At 37.5% G+C, this 21744-nt stretch overlaps 1 protein-coding gene across 1 annotated transcript; it reads right to left on the bottom strand.

The window, feature by feature from the left end:
- Nucleotides 1-9422: 9422 nt before the first annotated feature.
- Nucleotides 9423-15938, bottom strand: LOC108996646 (aspartate aminotransferase, mitochondrial-like). Its single transcript, XM_018972654.2, has 10 exons — nt 15648-15938; nt 14969-15054; nt 13504-13710; nt 13301-13406; nt 12558-12662; nt 12287-12459; nt 10671-10830; nt 10148-10243; nt 9938-10032; nt 9423-9845 (listed from the first exon to the last, which is right to left on the bottom strand). Exons 1-10 carry the CDS (start codon nt 15819-15821, stop codon nt 9773-9775), a joined length of 1275 nt encoding a protein of 424 aa, XP_018828199.1. The 5' UTR covers nt 15822-15938; the 3' UTR covers nt 9423-9772.
- Between the last annotated feature and the right edge of the window lie 5806 nt (nt 15939-21744).

The raw sequence follows: 21744 nt of genomic DNA, 5'->3' as shown, positions 1-21744 counted from the left end.
CATTTTTCTTTTGAAAATGGAAACAAATAATGGGAAACTACAGCTGACAGAATTGCAATAGGAAAGAAAAAGGGAGGTTTGTGATGATTTTTCAATTTAGTATGGATTTCTGACCACATTTCCTATGGGGCCATCTTATTTCTTCCTCCCCGAGCTTGGATCATCTCTGGCATTCCTATTGGAAAACTGGAGTCATTGCAGTTGGGTGGGAGCACTGTTTTTAATCTCGTATCGTATCAGCCGGTACGGCCAATATTTGTTGTACCATATATATTTTGTATTGGTCTCAATTTCGGCCTGTATCGACTTATATTTCGACTTTTAATTTTTTTTTTTTTTATATTTTTAAACTACAAGCTTATTTTTTTACCTTCAATTCAAACTATGTTATTTATAATTTATGTATATATGTATTTATATATAATTTATTCATATATAGATTATTATTTTATAATATAATTTATATATTTATATATTGATTATCTTGAAACGTACTAATACTAAAATATTTCGTTTTAGTGTCTTGATTAGTACGACTTTCGGTACGTTATTTAAAACGTTAGTTAGAGGGCTTGGCTATAAAATTTTAAATTTTTTTTGAGAATGTTAAGAATTTCGTTGAGATGTTATTTGGGCCTTACAGATCTTGAATAATTTTTTAAAAAGAGTTTTATATTGAGATTTGTAGAAGTGAATTGGTAGAGTCGAAAGAATATTTTATTATCATTTTCTAAGAGTTTTCTATTTTGGCATTTGTAAAACTGGTTTTGTTTTTGGTATTTAGATGAAATAATTATATGACAAGTCAAAAAGTTGAAATATTGTATTTTTTTTTTTTTTAGATTCAAGGATGTTTGAAATAAAATTTTGAAATTTATTGAGAACCAAAATAAAAATTTGGGTGATTTTCCCTAGCACCAACATGGCCTACACTTTCTAACTTCCAATTAGCAATTGTAGCTTTTACATTTTATCTCTTTTGTCAAATAATACATTTCTTTCAAGCCAGATTATTAGGGCTTGTTTGGAAAATGTTCCCAACTCAAAATTCTTATATCGATGTCATTTCTTTTTCAAATATAAATATTTTCAAATTAATTATTACAACTTTCCAAAACTTTCAAATAAAAAATAAAAAACAATTCAACTTTTTTAAATTTTAAAAAAAATTATATTAAAAAATTATATTCTAACAATATTTTAACTTTATAATATTTTTATAATATTTTTTCTCTCTCCCATTTTCTAAAATCCCATAAAACATTAACTCAAACTATCTAATTACTATTTACAAACTATCTTACTACTATTCACAAAATTATCATCACATCTCACTCTACAAGCTTCTCCTTAGAATGAACAAAATAGGTAGGGTTATTTCGACAGTAGTTACAATGCTTGTTTATTATTTCATTGGTGCAAAACAAGTCCAGCATGTATCCATATGGCTTCTTGTGGTTAAGAGCGTTAGCATTTGATTGGCTATTCTATTAGTCAAATTTTGCCCAATACCACACATACTTTACTTTTTGTCTATTCCACTCAAAACTCAAATTGGATTATTCATCCAAGCTCTATAAACAATAAAATATTATTAATTTCATTTTTTTCTAATTTATTTTTGTCATATTTTGTAATTCTACCGATTATATGTTAATTTGTTATCATATTATAATTAAATTATTGTTTTTACTCTATTTATAATGGTCATTTAACGGTAATATCTAAAATTCCATATAAATATCTTAACTTACCAATAGAATATCTACATTTACTATCCAATTATCTTGTTTTGCCAACCTTTATTCTATCCAACAATCATATCTACAATTTTTGAAACCAACTACCTTCTTTTGCCAACATTTCTTCTCCAACCTTTTTTGTTGTAGCTAAAGTTTCATTGAAATTCTATAAATAGATCAACCTCTAACTACTTCCTACTCATTTGAAACAAGGCCTATTGAGGTTTCCAATATTTCTTCTTGCAATTCTTGAAATTACACCATTCTCAATTCTCTATTGATCCATTTTGGAGTATTGATCATATTGTATATGACAATTATTCTAATAATGAATTTGATATGATTGCAATAATAGCGGTAGAACAAGAGTGAAGAGCTACTGAGGGAGCATCTAGTTCACGTCATCATCCTTCTCAACATCATACATTCATTTGATGTGATCTATTGAAAGGCCATCAACACTTTTGGAATGATTGCTTTGTTCAGTCACCAATATATCTATCCAATGTTTTTAGGAGGAGATTCTGAATGGGTCGTGATATATTTTTACGCATCCATTTTGTAGTAGAAGCTTATGATGATTATTTTCTCCAAAAAAGAGATACGAGTGGAAGGCTTGGATTGTCTTCCCTTAAGAAGATGACTGCACCAATTAGGATGCTCGGATATGGAGTAACGACAAATCTTATGGTCGAATATTTGAGGATCAAAGAAAGTACCGCACGGTTGAGTATGAAAAAATTTGTTAAGGTGATTGTGACAATTTTATCTAATGAGTACTTGAGGTATCCAAACAATATCAATATAGAAAGATTACTAGATGTTGGACAACAACGTGGGTTTTCAGGAATGGTCATGAGTATACAATGTAATATTATCTTGTTGATAGTATATATCCTTCTTGGACAACATTAGTGAAAATAATTTCTGCTCTACAAGGAAAAAAGAGAGAACATTTTGTTACCGCCTATGAGTCAACAACGAGAGATGTGGAGCTTGCATTTGGAGTATTTCAAGGTAGATTTACAATTGTGCGTGGACCTCCTCTATAGTGAAAGACTCGCCTCGTTGAGATTTCTTGGTGGATGACCCTTTTTCACCTTTGAGTTGTGATGCTTAGAGCACAACATTACCATGTATGCTAACTATTGAGGTGTTGTTAATACCTTATCCACCACTTTGTAAGAGTGTGATGAAGAAAAGATCTTTCATCAAATGGTGTGTTCATCCTTAAAGAGGGTATAATTTTAAGGAATTAAACAACTTAAATACCAACTTAACAAACTAAACAAAACAACCATACAACTTGACAAACAACTTAAACGTACAAACAACCAATTAAATGTACAAGCAACCATAGCCAAAAACCATTCATACAGATATGTTAAAAACCTAACTACTTGCCCAACCCAAACTATCCAGCAATATATAAAGCTTCAAAGATTCAAGAGAGGTGTTTTATCATTTTAGTTTTGTTTTGCATTAGTGGTGGTTCATCTTGATGACAAACTTTAGCACCTAAGGGTCTGCTTCAGTAATGAGATTGTCTTCCCCTGCTTTTGTACCTTAAATGATCATTGTGAATGATGGGAAAAAAATGCACATATACAAAACATGTACGAATAAGACTTTTCTTAGTCCAAAAAATTGGATTGACCCATGCGAGGCGACCCCGCATAGCCCATGCGGGGGCGGGCTGACCCTAGCAGGGCCCCCACCCCCCGCCCCACATCCCCTAATATAAAATATTAAATTTAAATATTTATTAAATAAATATATTGTATATATAATATAGATCTATTCAATTTGTTGAAAAGTTGAAGTTGTATTCAAGTTACTGGATTGTCTTGGCCTCCTAAACCAACCTTTATATGGGATGCCAAGATAATACAATAGTCATATTTAAGCAATGTGAGACTTACAATAGTCATTTTAAATCGTGAAAATCGGGACCGAACTAGTTTTCAATCAGTTTCGATTCCTAGGAATGGAAACCGACCAAACTGGCTGTGAATCGAATTGGATTGGTTCATTTCCAGTTGGTTTGATTCAAATTTTCTGTTTTTTCATACACCCCCATCTAGGAACATGGTGGTGAGTATGACATCTCGTGGTTATGAGGGATGATAATGCAGTTGTTAATGGTTAAACAACCTACATTGCACTGTTAAGGGCAATATAACTTATGTGACATCGTTCCATTGTTTAGAATGAAAACTAGAGAGAGAGAGAGAGGGGGTGGGGTGGGGGTGGGGGTGGGGGGGAGGGAGGTAGTTCTCGTAAGTTCGTTGTAAAATAATAATATTGATAGATAACCAAGAACAAATGGAAGCACATAACATTTTTTTATTAGTAAATAAAAGTTTTTTAAAAGTAGGCGAAGCCAAGTATACATGACATATACAAGAGCAACACTTATGCAGAGTATCTAAAAATACAAGGACATCATATACGTTCATGCCATTTAAGTCTATTACAACAACCAATGGAATAAAGTATGAAAAAATTAAAGTTCTAATCTTGTCGATTATCAGTTCACGATTCTCAAAACTTCGACTATTCCTTCCATCCATATGCACCACTATTGACAGATTGGTATCATCTTCCACATGGATGCAATTTGAGTGGTACCTTGGATGCCTTGCCAACCGACCAAAAAATCCATAACCCTTTGTGGCATCACCCAATGGAGTCCTACTCTAGCAAATACATTGTTCCACAAACTCATGGCTACGTCACAATGTTGTACTAAATGATCCACAGAGATTCCCCATTGTTCTTGCATATATAATATCAATCCAACACAATGAGTCGACATTTTTGTAGATTATCTAAGGTGAGAATCTTCCCCAAGGAAGTTGTCCATACAAAAAGAGAAGGTTTTAAAGGGCCTTAGTTTTCCATATGTTCTTTCACAGGAATGTTCTTGAAGAATGTTTCATAAGGGACTATAGTACGACTATATAGTAAATCTTCCCTTCTTAAACAGTGACCACAAAATCATATCAGCTCCTTCATTCACTCTACAATTATACACAAGATTGAAGAAATATGTAAATGTGAGTTTCCCAGTCTTGGGCAACTCTAAGTGATATTCCATTGGGGAGAGCTACTAGAGAGATTCATGAGCTCTGTTACTGAAGCCTCCTGTCCTCATGCGATGTTGTATATTGTTGGATAAGCTTCCTTAAGGACTCAATCTCCACACCATAGATTAGTCCAAAATTTAATTCTAGATCCATCCCCAACTACAAAACATGTGTATCAATGGATGTTTGTGCAACCCTTCTAATGTGTTTCCAAAACCCCACCCCAAGTGGTATGCTCACCTTATTTGAGCACCATCCTCCCCACGATCCACCATATTTTAAATCTATAATAACTCTCCAAAAAGCTTCCTCGTGGTATCTTCATAGCCACTTACCCAATAAAGCCTTGTTGAAAATCAACAAATTCCCAATCCGCCTTCATATATTGGGGTACAAATTGTAGCCCAATTCACCAAGTGAAACTTTAATTCTTCATCGACTCCCCCCATAGGAAATCTCGTTGTTCTCTAGCCGATGCCACCTTGAATGGTGTTGGAAATAGAGATGAGAAGTAGGTAGGTAGATTGTAAAAAATACTTTTTATCATTGTGACTCTACCACCTTTGGATAAATAAATCATTTTCCAACTCACCAGTTTCCACTCTATTTTTTCCAACACCCTATCCTAAATGGATTGTGACTTGAAGGAGGCACCCAAGTGAAGATCGAGATAGTTCATTGGCAAGGTAGAGAATTTGCACCCCAGAATGTTGGTGAAGCTCAAGACACTAGGAACATTTCCAATTGGAACTAATTCTGACTTGGCGAGATTCACTTTCAATCTTGATGTCACTTCAAAACAAAGTAGAAAAGCCCGCAAAGCGTGATTGTGATTGTGACTAGCACCACAGAATACAAGAACATCATCTGCATATAAGAGGTGGGTCATCTCAAGTGTGCCGATTCTTGCATCCCTACTACAAAGCCAGATAGAAATCCACATTCCACAAGATTTGCGGTCATTTTACTTAAAGCTTCCATTATGAAAAAGAAACAGTAGTGGAGATAGGGGATCACCTTGTCTCAATCCCCCCGAGCTTCTGAATAAGCACATTGGAGTACCGTTCACCAAAATGAAAAGCGTACAATGGATATACAAAATTTAATCCAGGAGCACCATCTACCTCCAAGTCCACACCTCTCAACATGTATCAAAAAGTTTTAGTTTACCCAATCATATGCCTTCTCCATGTCAAGTTTTCATAATAACCCTGGAACACCTGACTTGATGTGACTCTCTAAGCATTCATTGACAATGAGGATATAATCAAGGATTTGCAGACATAGTATGAAGGCATTCTAAGGCTTGGAAATGATCTTCTCCAATACCCATACTCAATCTATTAGCCAAAATCTTCGAAAGAATTTTGTACATTCCACTCACCGAGCTAATAGGACAAAAATCCTTAATCTCCACCACTCTCGGCTTCTTTAGAATAAGAGAGTAGTAGTAGGGTTTTTTTCAAAATTACCTCATTCATGAAACTCGTGAAAGAAGCTCATGATGTCATCTTTAACTACTTCTCAACATGCCTTAAATAAAGCTATAGTGAACTCTTCCAAACTTGGAGCTTTATCACCTACCATACTTCACACTAGCTTGCAAATCTCTACCTCCTCAAATGCTCTCTCTAGCCAACTTGCTTCATGATGATTGATCGACTCAAAAACAAGACAAGCCATATGTGGTCTCCAAGAGTCGAAAGTAGTTGTTCATAGAAGTTAGTAATATGATCTGCGATCTCAAACGAATGCAATGTAATCTCCTATATGCGAGTTAGCCATGTGATGGAAGAACTTGGTGCATTTATTCCCTTATTTTAGCCATAAAGCCCTCGAGTTTTTGTCGGCATTAAGTCTCTTCCATTAAAGCCATCCTTTCAATATCCAATGTCACATGTTGTTTGTGAGTCTTTTCTTCTTCTGTGAGACCCCTCTCCTCCTCCATGCCCTCCAAGACTTGTAATTCATTGAGGAGGGATTTTTTTCAGTGTTCCACATTTCTAAAAAAAATTTCATTCCATTTTTTCAGGTCCTCCTTGAGAGCTTTTAGCTTGCGGGCAAGCACATAACTAGGATTGCCCTGTATAAGATAGGATGACCACCATTGTCTAACTCACTCAACAAGTCCTTTTGATTTCAGCCACATGTTTTCAAACTTAAAATATATTTGATCTCCTGAATGCCTCCACAATCAATGAGAATGGGCAAGTGATCTGACAACCTTGGGAGCCATTTCTAGATTAGCTTTGAAAAATGTGCTTCCCACTCGTGTGCAATGAGGAATCTGACTAAGCTAGATATTTTCTATTGCTGGACCATGTGAAATTGCCACAAACTAGAGGGATGTTTAGGAGGTCTTGCTCATAGATAAAGTCAGAAAAATCAGCCATTGCTACAACTTAGGACCTCCACTCGTTTGCTTGGGAAGTGTGTGACATTAAAATCTTTCCCAATACACCAAGGAAATCTCCATAGGCTACAAAGTCCAGCCAATTCATCCCACAACTCTCTTATCGCGATATTAGAATTAGAACCATAAAAACTGGTGAAAGACCATTGATAACCATCTTCAAAATTCTTGAAAGAAATAGCCACTGTATATTCCCCCACACACTTATCCATATTTTCCACCACCCTTTTATCCCACATTACCAAAATACCTCCCAAATTCCCCTTAGATGGAAAATACTACCACTCCACATGACAACAATTCCACAAACTTCGTATTATGGTAAGGGAGATTAGTTCTATTTTTTTTGTCTCTAGTAAGCATACCACATCCACTTTCCAACCACAAAGCTGATTTTTTTTTTTTACTTTGGTGTGCCACTCTATCTCGTTCAGCCTCCTTATATTCCGCGAGACTATCTTGAGCTTCATAAAAGCACCGATTTAGCCCTACCATTCATCCCGCCACAACTTGCACTTCCTTTGTAATTCGCCGAACAAGTGAGTCGCTTCAATTCTAGGGCTGGGCTTCGACTCTAATGGAGTTAGAAAGCCCAACTCTAAGCTCTAACTCAGACCAAAGTCAAAGGCCAACTTGAGCTATGACTTTGACTCCGTTCAAGAGCGAAGTCCGGCTCCAACTAAAGCTCCGAAGTCGGAGTCAGAGGTTGGAGCTTTAGTTGGAGTTGGGCTTCCTTAGAGTGGTTGACTCGCAGTGGTGTGCAGTGGAAGAGGTGCACTGTTATGTTGATGGCATCTTGCGGGCAGGAGGAGCTAAACTGAGAGAGAGAGAGAGAGAGAGAAGAGGCCAGGCTGGTGGAAGGAAAAGAGTAAGATATGTACAGACTTTTGATTAGGGTGGGCGAAAGTTTTGATGGTACAACAACATACCTATAAAATAAAGCTAGGCCTATGAAAATTAGAAATCATAGGAAACCGAGAGAGAGAGAGAGAGAGAAACTAGCCTATAAACAAATTAAAGTAGCAACAGATTTGTGCATCACAAGAATTCGGACTTCGGAATACGAAAAGACAGCATAGGTTGTCTAAGATGGCATAAAGTAGCAACAACACAATGTCGAAGTTTAGAATGCAAAAAGAAAAAATTATCAGAGATAGAGTTCGGAAGTTAGAGCCAATACTGGCTCCAACTCCAACTCTGACAATTTTTTCAGAGAAACTCCAACTACGACTTTGAACTCCGAATTTTTCAACCCAGTCGGAGTTGTAGCAGGTGTAGGCCAGAGTCGAAGTCGCCAAAAGTTTTGTCCATGCCTATTCAATTCCCTTGCCTTCTTTTTGTTTGAGTTGCATTTCATGGCCGGATTGGACCATCCAGCTTCTATAGCAGCATGTAGAGCCAAAAACTAATCTTCAAAACCAATGCATGGGAGTCCTACACACATTTGAATGTCCTTGACTTTAAGTAGAACCCAATCTGAAGCACTAGAGTCTGGTCTTTCAGCAGGATGATTGACTTCAAAGGGGTAGGCACATCCCAATCCTTAAATTCAATATTTATACCATCTACTACCGCCACCTCCTTGTTATTGTCTTCATAGACTCTAGGCATGAATATTACCAAAGTGCCAGCCTAGGTTTGGGTATCCTGAATTCCCAATGTCTCAATATTGTCCTCTCCATCAACATTTCAGTGACCCTTTGAGGTTCCCGTGCAGACAGAGTAGCAATAGGACTTCCCACTATGGCAAAGAAGGTCGCCATCTCATTATGCCTCTATTCCTTTGCCCGAGAGCCACTCTCATGTCGGAAATGAGCTTTCTTGGCTTCTAACGTCGGCGGTGACGTCAACTCTGGCAAGCTGTCGTCCAAAGACCCACCCACCGTGTTGCCTGCTCCCTACAATGGGTTTTGTGTGAGCATCTACTACTGGCCCTCTTCCAATGCCCGATATCCATTCTTGGCTTCTAACACCATCGGTGGTCTCAATGCCGGCAGCCCATCGTCGAGGGTTCTTCCCACCATGTCGCATATTCCTGACAATGAGTTCTATGTGGTTGCTAGCCTGTGATTGGAAGTTGTCAGTGTGTCTTTGCCAATAATGGGCACCGAGGGAAGCACAAAACATTAGATTCTTATTCTCTTCAATTTTCCGATCGAATTAACCTGCATTGAGATGTCATGGACTATGGCTGTCTTTATTTATCAAATACCGGAAAGCAAAGTACCGGCCCCAGCACATTTTAGTTGGAACCGATGGGTTTCTACAAGATATATGATTAAAATAGATGCGACTCTTTTCAATGGTTCATGTTTTACAAGATGGATTCTCTCCAACATTGGAGCTCCCGTAACCATTACATGAAAGAGGAAAAAATTTGGAAGAGAACGCAATAATGTTTCTTTTATTTCGTCCTTTCCTACTTCATAAAGAGATGGGAAAGGAGGTTGCACAAAACACAATGGCGTGTGTTTTGCCTCGGTACATCAAAGGTACCCCCTGAAGAATTCCACTCCTGTAACAAGTGACTAAGCAGATTTGGTGATCTCGTGGATGGCATTAGCCAAATACCCAACATTTCCGGTAGTAACACCAGCCATACTGCGTACAAAAGTGTATGTATTGTTCACGTGTTAGCAAAGTCCCATTTTTGAGCTATTCTGTACAAGAAAGTTGATTGTAGGACGCATTACCTTATACGACCATTTCGAGTCATGTAGATATGAAACTCTTCCGTCAAACGATCAACTTGTTCTGGTGTCATCCCACTATAACAGAACATACCAATCTGTTTACAAGGACTTGAATTATTAGATATAATAACTTCAGCAAATGGGTCAAACTGGAGAGAAAAAAATGGACAGGCAACATAGATTGATTTCAAATCTGACAAATTTTAGTACCTGATTAGTGATGTGCTCCCATGATAAGGGTGACCCCAACTTCTCAAGATTTTCTCGTAGAGCTGATCGCATTCCAATGATGCGATCTGCCATAACCTGGAAAAAGAGGAAAAAATGAGAATGATAATGAAATACATATAAGAAATAATCCTGGTGGTTTAATCTACATAATCTGCAGAAAAATGTCCATGATGGAATTTTTTCCAAATATGATCAAACAAGATGGTCTTGTGGTAAATAGTTCATATTATTTTGTTTGAGTTTCTTTTTTTAAAAAAATTAAAAAAAAAAACAAACAGAAAAAAAAATCAGAAGCCAACACGCACAGATTGCTATTAAATTATAAAGGAATTTTGGTAGACCAAGAAGCCCAAAATTTCAGTAATGACATCTCTATTTATTGTACATCAGCGGTTTTACATGCAACCTTGAAAACAACAGTGCACTATTATTCTATGAGATATAAAAAGAAGAAACTAAATAAACCAATAGAAAGGCGAAGAATTGTACTGCAGTAATTTACCTTAACTTCTTTGAGCCATAACTTCTTCAACTCTGGATCACTAAGAATAGTTGAAACTATTAGCGCACCGTGAAGAGGAGGGTTGCTATACATGGGTCTGGCCAGCAGCTGCAACTGACTTTTCACAGCTACAGCTTGCTTTTCGTCTTCACAAAGCACACTGCAAAGCATAGTAAAGTATGAGAGATTTCTTCCTTTCTGAATTCACTTCAAAAACAACCGAGAAATCTGTGGATATGTTGCATAGATTACCTAGTTAACAACAGAAGTAATGTCCAATATGCTAATTCGAAAACAATGGACATGGCAGAATAAATGAAATAAAAAATTCTTATCTCTCATTTTTTTTTTTATTGGCATCAGGTGTCCAAGGACAAAATCCCGACTAATTCTGAAAGGTGCACATGCCCTTGGCAAGGACCAAGATTCGCCTTATATAAGTATTTTCTTATTTCCTTACATTTTCATTTTTATTTTTTATTCGTAGGTTTAAAAGATTGCTGAAGAAAAATCCATTATAAGCTACACTTGGTCATAATATTACACGTTTCATAAATATTAAACCCAACATCTCCTACCTCTGTAAACCTCTGAGTCTGAAATCTTTTTTCTCACAAGCAGATGATAGGGACCAAACTAGTATTTAGTGCCCAAGTGCCAGAAAAGAAAGTCTCCAATCTACATATTCATGTGGCTATTGTTAAAGATATGAAGCCTAGGGCGGTCTAGCACTGCTGCTTGGGCCAGATGCATGACCAATATTGAAAATTACAAACAATAATTTCATATATCAAAAGGTTCAAAATGCCGAGCACTCACTAAAACAATTTCATTAGTTTTTGATGCCATTTATATCATTGAACAGGCCAGGTGAGACGAAAAGTAAAATCCAACATAAGTGCACATGAAGAGAAAAAAGATTCAACCAACATTTCCATATCATTTAATCTCTGCCTATTTCTACCATCTTTGTTATGCAATTCTGTTATTTTAGATGAGATTTTTTATGACTTTGCATTGTAATAGTCAGAATGGTAGTCTTTCACCATCAAAGCATCAGGAATTTGAAGTTCTCTATACGCTCATCTTCAGAACATCTTGTGGATTGTGGAAAACTCAAGACCCCACATTTCCCTTTAATGGTGACCAAATTAGAGCTCCAGGTTTTTTGCCAGTAAATGACAATAGAGCATATAATTTCTTGCAATTCCAGTAAAAGAGGTAATACCAGATGTCCAATAAACTTTCCAAACTTAATTCAAAGTGATAATCGAGATTAACTCATCCAGTTTGCCGATAATTCTAAATGAAGCAATTAAGCTAACTTTTGAGGGGAAGGCTCAACTTCTAAAACAATTGGATCAGTGCACAATACGGAAGACATAAAATTCTAATTTTACCATCCATTTTGCCCCAAAATTCATGCTTAACACCAATTATCAAATTTATGCACATGATGAAAAAATCTAATCATTTTAAACATCAATAACTAACCTGCAGGTCATCAAACTATAGTAATATGGATGAATCATGTCCATGCTCTATGTTAAACCATGTAAATTGCTAAAAGTAGGAGCAATAAATAAACCTGCATTCAGAAAATAAATGATGATTACCTTAGGCATCCTACTCGCTGGCCATAGAGTCCCATATTTTTTGCATAGGATTGAGCAATTCCAATTAGATGTCCATCCTCAAGAAAAATCCTGATGGACTTTGCATCTCTCTCTGGATCACCACTAGCAAAACCTTGATACGCCATGTCAAAGAAGGGAAAATGACCCTTTGCCTGAAAATGATCGTAATGCTCAGTAAGCAACAAAGGAATACTGAAAATTTAGGAATCCGAAGGACACCTTATTACTAATATGACAATGAAATGCTTACCTTGAACTGGTATGAGATCTCTCTCCATTGATCCTCTGAAGGATCCACTCCAGTAGGATTATGAGCACAAGCATGAAGTAGGAAGAATGAGCCATTTGGTGCATTCTACATCCATTTTTAAAGGACAACAAATAAGGCCGTTCGTCAGCAATCAAGGTATGAAAACAATGGCCAGGGAAATAAAAACATGGAATGGCAATGGGTTACAAATTACTTAGTGCAATTTTGGGTACAAAGAAATGTTCAAAACTCTTCAAGATATTGAAAAAAAAAAAAAAAATTCAACTTCTTTTTTCTAACATATAAAAATCAGTGGAAAACCTGTTTGAAACATTTTGAAAATTCTTGAACATGTCTTTGTACCCAAAAATGTTTTCAACTTCAATCCAAACATCTTTAAATCTCAGGAAAAAAAAAAACTCTATCCCTCCAAAACACTTTTGGTCCATTCATTTGCCAAAGTTTCTGAACAAAATAAAAAACACAAAAACCAAAACAACATTCCTTAGAAAATAACCTTAAAAAACTACATTCAAATAACATTTTAAATCTACGTATTCACTTTCACAAACCACAATACAAAACATATTTCAAAAATCTTTTATCCAAAATTTCCTATCTACTTTCACAGAAACAATAAAAAATCATCTCAAAACTTTTTTTCAAAAAATATCAACATTCTCAAAATTTTACTTATCCAAACAAGCATAAGGTAGTTGTGAAAATAGATTTTTCATGATTACCTTTATATCGTCCATCAATGCAGCGAAATCTAACCCTCGTGACTCCGGGTGATAGTAATGGAAGGTCCTCTGAGGTACCTGAGCATCTCTCCAAATGTTATGGTGGCTGTGAAAAGTCTCTCATTAGAGGCCCATAGAACACAACTAATAAAAAATGAAAGGGAACAGGACATAAACTTCAAAATATGACCCATGACACTCACTTGGCCCAGGTAGGGATTGGTATGTAAATTTGTGAGTCAGGACGAAAACGCTTTTGAAAGTCTGCAAAAAGTCGGCATGCACCAGTGCCAGAGAGAGATTGTACTGCTGCTATCCTTTTATCTTTGATAAACTCAGAATCCTCCCCATAGGCCAGTTTCAATGTTTCTTCCACCATCTTCACGCTCCCTCCCATTGGAAGATACTCCCTAGTTGAAAGAAAGTTGATATTGAGCATGAAGCAGGTAAACTATTTGATGATTTTCAAGTGGACCCAGAAAAAGAAAATCTAGCTGTGGCTGACAATGTAAGAACATTTTGATAACTAGCACAACCTTCACATACAAGTCTCCGAATATATTTATGAGTGTACATATTCATGTATATAATATGGCATTAGAATGTGATGGTTATCGGCAGAAGTTTGGTTTATAGAAAAAGTGACATTTATAAGTCACTATTTCCAAGAATCATTTCACAGTAATTTAGTTTCCTAATACATAAATAATGCTATGGTCCTATATGACTGCGTTTAAATCCCATTGGGGTTCAAAGTCTACTCAAACGTTTCATATACTTGAAACGATTTTCACTTCCCAGATCTCCGGGCAGAAACATTAATTTGAAACTAAACCAAAAAGGTAAAGTTTTAGGTTTAGGGAAATAAACTGCAGAGGATGAAATTCCTATACCCGACAAAATCCAGTAGAGTAAAAGAAATCATTTATAAAAATCTTGCCATCTTGTGGGCACTATCAAAAGGATCTTGGGCACTATAATAAATTTTGTTTGGTGGTGCATGGTTGAATACTATTTTAGATCCCACGATATAGAAAATTCTAAACCAAATCCAGCAACAGGAAAGTCAGTACATATTGATGCTATCTGACAGCAAATAAAGATCTATCATCATGGCCAGGCTCAGTAGCATCTGCTTTCAAATCTTAACAGCTTATTATCATCTACCATTGCTGCCCGTTGTTAACACCTACTAAATTCAATGAACAAAAAATACCAGATTAATTACCAAAAAATGTTATGTATAATTTGCTAGTTTTACCGGTTCCATACAATTGTAAATTTCACGGGTGCTAGATGGAATACATCATGACCACTACAACAAAAAGATACAACAAAAAATAAACAAAGAAAGAGAATCTATAGCCACTAGCAAAAACTGAAAAAAGAAAAAGAAGAGAATCAAATTGGTTAGTGGAGGATAAAATGCTAAAGCTCACGGACCACCATAAAAGTTGCAAGTTGTAAGAAACATAAATCTCACAATTCCCTCACATAGATCAACACATGAAAATACTAATCATACAACTACAATACCGCATTAACAGGGAATGGCATTGTGGATTACGAAGTACAGAGTGTAAATTTATAAAACATAATAATTGACAGGAAATTCAAGCGTACGAATATATCAAATTGCGTCGGTTGATAAGAAAATAACACACTCACATGTTTAAGTTTCCAGCGATCCTTTGCTCTGCTTCTCTAACGCATTCAAGAACAACTGGCTTTCCGTTGTCGTCTCGGTAAGCACCCTTTTAGTTTATACATAATACGGACAACAAAAGTAGAGAATTAGAAGGTGAATCCACTAAATAACACAACTTGATCAAAGTTATTGATACTCTATTCCGTTGCAGACAAATAAGAGAATGAAATTTTATCTCCGGGGACCGAGGAAGCTCAGATCTTCTTCACACAACAGACGAAACCATAAATTTAAATTTATTTCATATCTTTGGAAATAACATAAAACAAGCAAAATAAAAAGAACGAGCAAGCGGAAATAACAAAAACAATCAAAATACAAAGAAAAAAAAAATAGCAAACGAAAACCAAAAATATATCCTTAATTTTCGATATTTTATACAGAGTTCTCTAAATAACCCAAAACGGAGAGCCTAGAAAGATTAACAACCGCAAGCGAATTTCAATCAGTCGATCTCTTTGGAAGAAAAGAATTTGAAACGGAAGAAACACAAGAAATAGAGCATTCTTTCCGTTAGGATCTTTACATGACGACGGCCCCGAAGCACTTGAACCTGCGATTTCAGTCTAAAATCTTCGGATATTGAGACGAATAAAACAGTTTCGCTACTATCGTCCAAACAAACAGAAAGGAACTTACAACTCCGACATTGACTTTGTTCGGGCTGTGATCGGCCAGGAAAGCCTCCGTAACGCCGAGTATCGGATCCTTGGGTGCCGGCTCCACGCTCTGCCACCATGAAGACATCCACCTCGCTCCCAAATAGGAGCTCGACCTCCTGGCCCGACCCCACATCACCGCCCTAAACGTCATCGTTTCTCTATGTGCGTGCGTGTGTAGGGAGAGAGCTGAAACTTTTGCAGTGCAGAGCTTAACGAGACAAAAAGGAAAAAATGAGAAATTTTGTATCAACGGTCTTCAACTGCGTCATGACGCTGTGTTGGCTTTATGCAATTACGTTACGTGTTCTTTTTTGATTTTGCGACATCCTGGAACCTTTGACGCGCGTAAAGCTTATTTATGTAAGTAATATTGTAGTTGACAAAGTTAAATATTCTCGCTTTGTCAAAACATAAAAATGATTCTCTCTAAAGTTGGCTTTGTCGTTGCAAGAAGAGACAATATGGATGGAGGATTGTATTGAAGGATAAATGTTGTATTTTACCTGATTAATGCAATGTTCAGTTGTTTCAAAAAACAAGAAACAAATACACTGTTTTTTCCTCTCACGCTCCCTTATCTTCGTGAAAGTGTTTTCACCGTGGAGTATGAGAGTAATTTCTTTTGTAAGTTTAATTTATTCGATCTAATTTATCAGGAATATTCCAATGGATGATGATATTGATCTATTAAAGAAATGATAGAAGTTGTCCGTCCTTGTTAAAGGACGTGTTTTACTACTACGCACTCTCGATCTCCTGCAACTAAAGAGTAAGATGGCTTGGGATTGAATAAGACCCCTCCGATACTTAAGTTAGTAACAATATGAATATTCTTAGAGCCATTATTCGAGATATTTCATTAGCATACCTTGATCATTTAAATAAAGGATTTGCCTTCTTAGGATCACCCGGATTAACTGCCTTACCCACTATTTGAAATTTGAACCTCGAAGCCTTCGGGCTATTCACTCATTTTGAATGAGTGAATATCCTAACAGTCCCAGGATAAGCAGGCGAACGTTCCTGTCTCTAACGAACTGACCTGGGCTCTATTGGGCTAGAGGGGTTTGAGCCTTGAGTGACTTGTCGGGCCCTCATGACCCAGGCCCAAGGTGGCACCCCTCGATTATGGTGGTATTAAAGCCCTTCCAATTACCCCGCGAAGTCTCATCACATATGGTATGATGAGACTTTTATACTAGATGTCGTTGAACCCTTTCGGATGAATTAATTTATGCCCCTCCAGTCCTTAAGCACTAGTAATGATGTAGGCAAACACCAATGCAAACCAATATTTAGCTAACAATCCCATTAAATCTACTGGATTGGAAGAGTTAAATGTAAACTTTTTACTTACAAGTTACAGTGTTTCTACATATTTGGATAGGTATTGTTTACCATCTATTGATTATTTTATTACTTATTTTTCTTTCCTCCCATTTGCTCTCTCTCTCTCTCAATGAAGGTAAAACAATAATTTAATTAAAAATTAAATTATTGATTAACGTATGGTCAGTATAATTGCAAAATATGAAAAGAATAGAAAAAAATTATTATTATTGAAAAATAATATTCTATTATTATTTTAGCTAATAGATGAATAATCTAGTGTGAGAAACTCTCTTGAAAGGCAAAGGCAAAAGACAAAATATGTGATTTTAGTCAAATCTTACCTTTGCCTTTGCCTACACCATTGCTAATGCATTTTTTTTTTTTTTAATAACCTACAACATTGCTAATGCTTGAAGTGGATCGGGAAATGTATTCAAGAAGATATGGAAGACTCTCATGCAATCCGCCACGAGAGGTTTTTTTTTTTTTTTTTATACATGGGAGAGGGGGAACTAGATTCATAGTTCTCTTAGTGAGAAACTAATGTGTTGCCAATTGATCTAAATGATCTTGGTGCCACAAGAGTTGAATTCTATTAAAAAAGTTATTTACAAGCAATTAATTTTTCTTAAATCTATGATGAGTACTGGAGGGAACATTTAGACCCCTGGGCTTCAAGCCCATCTCTAAGGCCAAGCCCATCCATAAGTTCAATAAAACTTATTGAGAGCTTAAAGCTAGGAGCCCCATAGATCAGACGGCTTGTAACCACAATCATGAATAAGATAACCCCGAAGAACTGGAGATGAGGCCCACGATTGGACATAAATATACTGAGTAAGATAACTCCTACAAAACAAGAGATATCTTCTCCAGTTAATAAGGGATCACGAAGGATAAGCACATGGGACTAGTGATCAAAGTTAATCGTCATCACGCCACATCTTTCTATAAATAACTTGCAAGAGGTAACAAACAGTTTCATCTTCAGTTTATATACACTTATTCTTATACTGTCACTGACTTAAGTATCGAAGCTTACGCAGGGCGACAAGCGCCGTCTCTCTATTGTTGCAGAGTCATCCATACGATTAGTGGTGTGAAATACGTCCTTTACAGTGGCGCCATCTGTGGGATTGTTACAAACTTTAACGTGATTTTTACATGCCAATCGTCATGCGATCACAAGTCAACCGAGATCCAGGACCGAGTATGACAGAGGCAGAAGTGAGGTTAGCAAAAATAAAGGAAAGGCTGAAACAAGTAATGGTGGTTGTTGAACAACTATACAAAGGAAACGAAGAATTAAAACAACAGAGGGGCAATCCTCTAGCCTAGAACGAAGGAGATGGGGTCAATAGTGAAGAGATAGAAAAGAAAACAATGCGTGACAAGCTGCAAAGTCTTATGGATAAATATGAGGAGATGGCGAAGAGGATGGACGGTTCCTCTTCCGTGGAGCAGCTCCTTAGACGCACGAACCTCCCGTACAGCGAGGAAGTCATGGCGGACCTTCTACCTTCTAAATTCAAGGTACCACAGATCGATCTATACGATGGATCCAAAGATCCTATTGATCACCTCAAGAATTTCAAAGCACACATGACTATCCACGATTTCCCCGGAGAGATGGCTTGCCACGCCTTCCCATTGACTCTAAAAGGAGTAGCATGGGGGTGGTTTGGGACTCTTCGAACCAGATCGATTGGCAGTTTTGAGGAGTTAGCTAAACAATTTCTTACACAATTTATGGCAAGCAGGAGGCGCTGCAAGCCGACGGCCTATCTGTTAACCTTAAAACAAAAGGAAGGGGAGAATTTGAAGAACTACCTAACACGCTTCAATAAAGAGAGGCTCACCACTGATGATCAGGATGAAAAAATAATCTTAAACGCACTACTAGGAGGAATCTGGCCTTGAAGCTCCTTCATGGCTGACCTGGACAGATGAACTCCATCCACATTAAGGGAATTCATGGACTAAGCAGATGACTTTGTCAATGCGGAAGATACTTTACAGGCTTTGTTAGAACCACTAAAGCATGAGACAAAAGTAGAGAATAGAAACCAGAACAATTCTAAAGACAAATATAGGAAAACGAACAGGCGAAGCCACCCTGATGACAGACAAGACCGATACACCAACCACCAAGATCATTGGCGCCGACTTGTACATAACAACCACAATGTACAAGAAAATGGTAAAAACTTAAGAAGGGAAGAATTTGTCGTTGACAAAGGCCAACGCCATTGCACAAACCACCAAAGCTACTCCCATTGGACCGAAGATTGCATCACCCTAAAAAAGCAGATTGAAGAAATGACTAGAATTGGGAAACTAGAAAGGATGCTGGCTGATTACATAAAGCCACAAAGGGAGGAAAATCGTGATAGACGGGGCAGAAGTCCTAAGCGCCAAAAATAAGAAGAGAAAAGGAGAAATAATTCTCCGTGACCCAGGAGAGACCAAGAACAGGCCCCCTAGGCGAAATTCGCACTATGGCAGGCGGATTTGCTGGGGGCAAAGCCACATCATCTGACAGAAGGGCGCACGCACGCTGAGCAAGCGAGGTATACATGGCAGATAGGCCATATAAGTACCCTAGGACAGAATCAACCTGAACCATCTCATTCGGGGACGAGGATTGCGAAAGGGTTATATACCCTCATGATGACACCTTGGTTGTTACGCTACTAATAGCCAACTACACGTCCAGATGAGTCTTGGTTGACAATGGGAGCTCTACTGACATGCTTTTTTGGGAAGCTTTTGTTAGAATTGGGATCCCTATTGACAAATTGCGACCATCTCCCTCTCCGCTGAAAAGGTTCTCAGGAGAAGCTATTCAATCCATCGGTGCCATCACGCTTCCGATAACAGCAGGGCAAGGCGCTAACACAGTTACCAGCATGATAGATTTTTTAGTGGTCAAAGCTTCGTCGTCTTACAATGCCATATTGGGACGCCCAACCCTAAAAAACTTAAAGGTGGTTACCTACACATACCACCTTAAAATGAAATTCTGACAAAAGTGGGAGTAGGCGAAGTCTGAGGTGAGCAGATATTGGCTCAATAGTGTTATGTCCAGGAGATGAAGATGGGAGCACAGACGGTATGTTCAATAGACAACTCAAAAGAACAGCTGCTGCCACCACCTTAATCGGAAGAAGGACAAGACATAGAAACTAGGAATGAAAGTAGTCTGTTACAAACCAAAGCCAATGAGCCCTTGCATGTAGTAAAGCTACATCCAAAACGCCCAACCACCACGACAAGGGTGGTTGGCTCCAAGCTCCCGCCGAAGTATCCGCAAGCCTTGGAACAACTGTTGATCGAACATAGAGATGTATTTTCCTAGAGCCATGAAGAAATGCCCAGGATTGATAATTCAATATTAGAGCACAACCTCTGCGTTGATCCAAAATGCACGACCATAGTAGAGGAAATCGACAGACTTCTAGCAGTGGGCTTCATACGGGAGGCACACTATCCAAAATGGCTCTCCAACGTGGTACTCGTCAAGAAAGCCCATGGCAAATGGAGGATGTGCATAGACTTCACCGACCTTAATAAAAGTTGCCCCAAAGGTAGTTTTCCACTACCTTGAGTTTTATAGACGCCTACTCTGGATACAATCAAATCATGATGAACAAGGCGGATGAGGAGAAGACGACGTTTGTAAGATGACGACAGAACATGACGACAGAAGACTCTACTGCTACCAGGTAATGCCTTTCGATTTGAAGAATGCTAGAGCAACATATAAAAGGCTGGTCAACTAGATGTTCAAACACTAGATTGGAAAGACTATGGAGGTATACGTAGACGATCTATGGTGAAAGGTAAGGAAGCCGCCCAACACCTAATAGATTGTAAAGAGTCCTTCGCGGTATTATGAAAGTACAAAATGAAATTGAACCCAGCCAAGTGCATGTTCATGGTAAATTCTAACAAATTTTTGGGATTCATATTCTCACAAAGAGGAATAGAAACCAACACTGAGAAGATAGAAGCAATTTTGAAAATGGCGCCGCCCCAAACCATCAATGATACTTAGCGCCTAGCAAGAAAAGTAGCGACTTTGAACAGGTTCGTATCATGGTCCACGGACAAATGCCTCCTTTTTTTCCGAGTTCTAAAGAAGGTACACCTTTGGAACGAAGAGTGTGACCATGTCTTTCAAGAACTGAAAAAATATTTAGCCAGCCCACCCCTATTGAAGCGGCTAATCAAGGGGATATTTTGTATGTGTACTTAGTAGTATCCCCTCAAGCCGTCTCAGCTATCCTAGTAAAAGAAGAACGAAGAAACAAGAGAGAAGTAGAGGGAAATATGAAGAAGAATGAGGAAGACGAAAGAGCAAAGAAGGGTAAAGAAAATGGCTACAAGAGGCAAATGTCGTGTGAAGCACATCCGAGAAGGTAATCATGAGGGTTCTTGGGAATCCGAAGGGTAGGTCTTTCCTAAAACCTATTAAATGAGCGGGAACGGTTATGGCTGACGCAAGCCACGTCTTTCCTAAAAAAGAAAGGGTGGAAGCTGGTGCACGCCACCTAGCATGGGCTATAGCCAAAAGAAGGAAAAGAATAAATAAATGTTTACAGACTAGCGGGGTAAGTAATAAAAAAGAAAACAAAATATTGGTTTAATTTCCTTTGTACCAGGAAATTAGCGGGGTAACTGGAGAGAACATTTGGACCCCTAGGCTTCGAGCCCATCCATAAGTTCAAGAAGACTTATTG

The sequence above is a fragment of the Juglans regia genome, chromosome 10 (assembly GCF_001411555.2).
Source record: "Juglans regia cultivar Chandler chromosome 10, Walnut 2.0, whole genome shotgun sequence".
Taxonomy (NCBI): domain Eukaryota; kingdom Viridiplantae; phylum Streptophyta; class Magnoliopsida; order Fagales; family Juglandaceae; genus Juglans; species Juglans regia.
Note: the sequence above shows the minus strand (reverse complement) of the source record. Positions and strands in the feature narration are given on the sequence as shown.

What these genes read in the sequence shown, in the direction of transcription:
- LOC108996646 (XM_018972654.2), bottom strand. Translation starts at nt 15,821, where the DNA reads ATGACGTTTAGGGCGGTGATGTGGGGTCGGGCCAGGAGGTCGAGCTCC. An exon ending in GGGAGCACATCACTAATCAG is followed by an intron (nt 10,033 to 10,147) that starts GTACTAAAATTT and finishes CCTTGTAAACAG; the next exon opens with ATTGGTATGTTCTGTTATAG. An exon ending in ACTCGAAATGGTCGTATAAG is followed by an intron (nt 9,846 to 9,937) that starts GTAATGCGTCCT and finishes TTTTGTACGCAG; the next exon opens with TATGGCTGGTGTTACTACCG.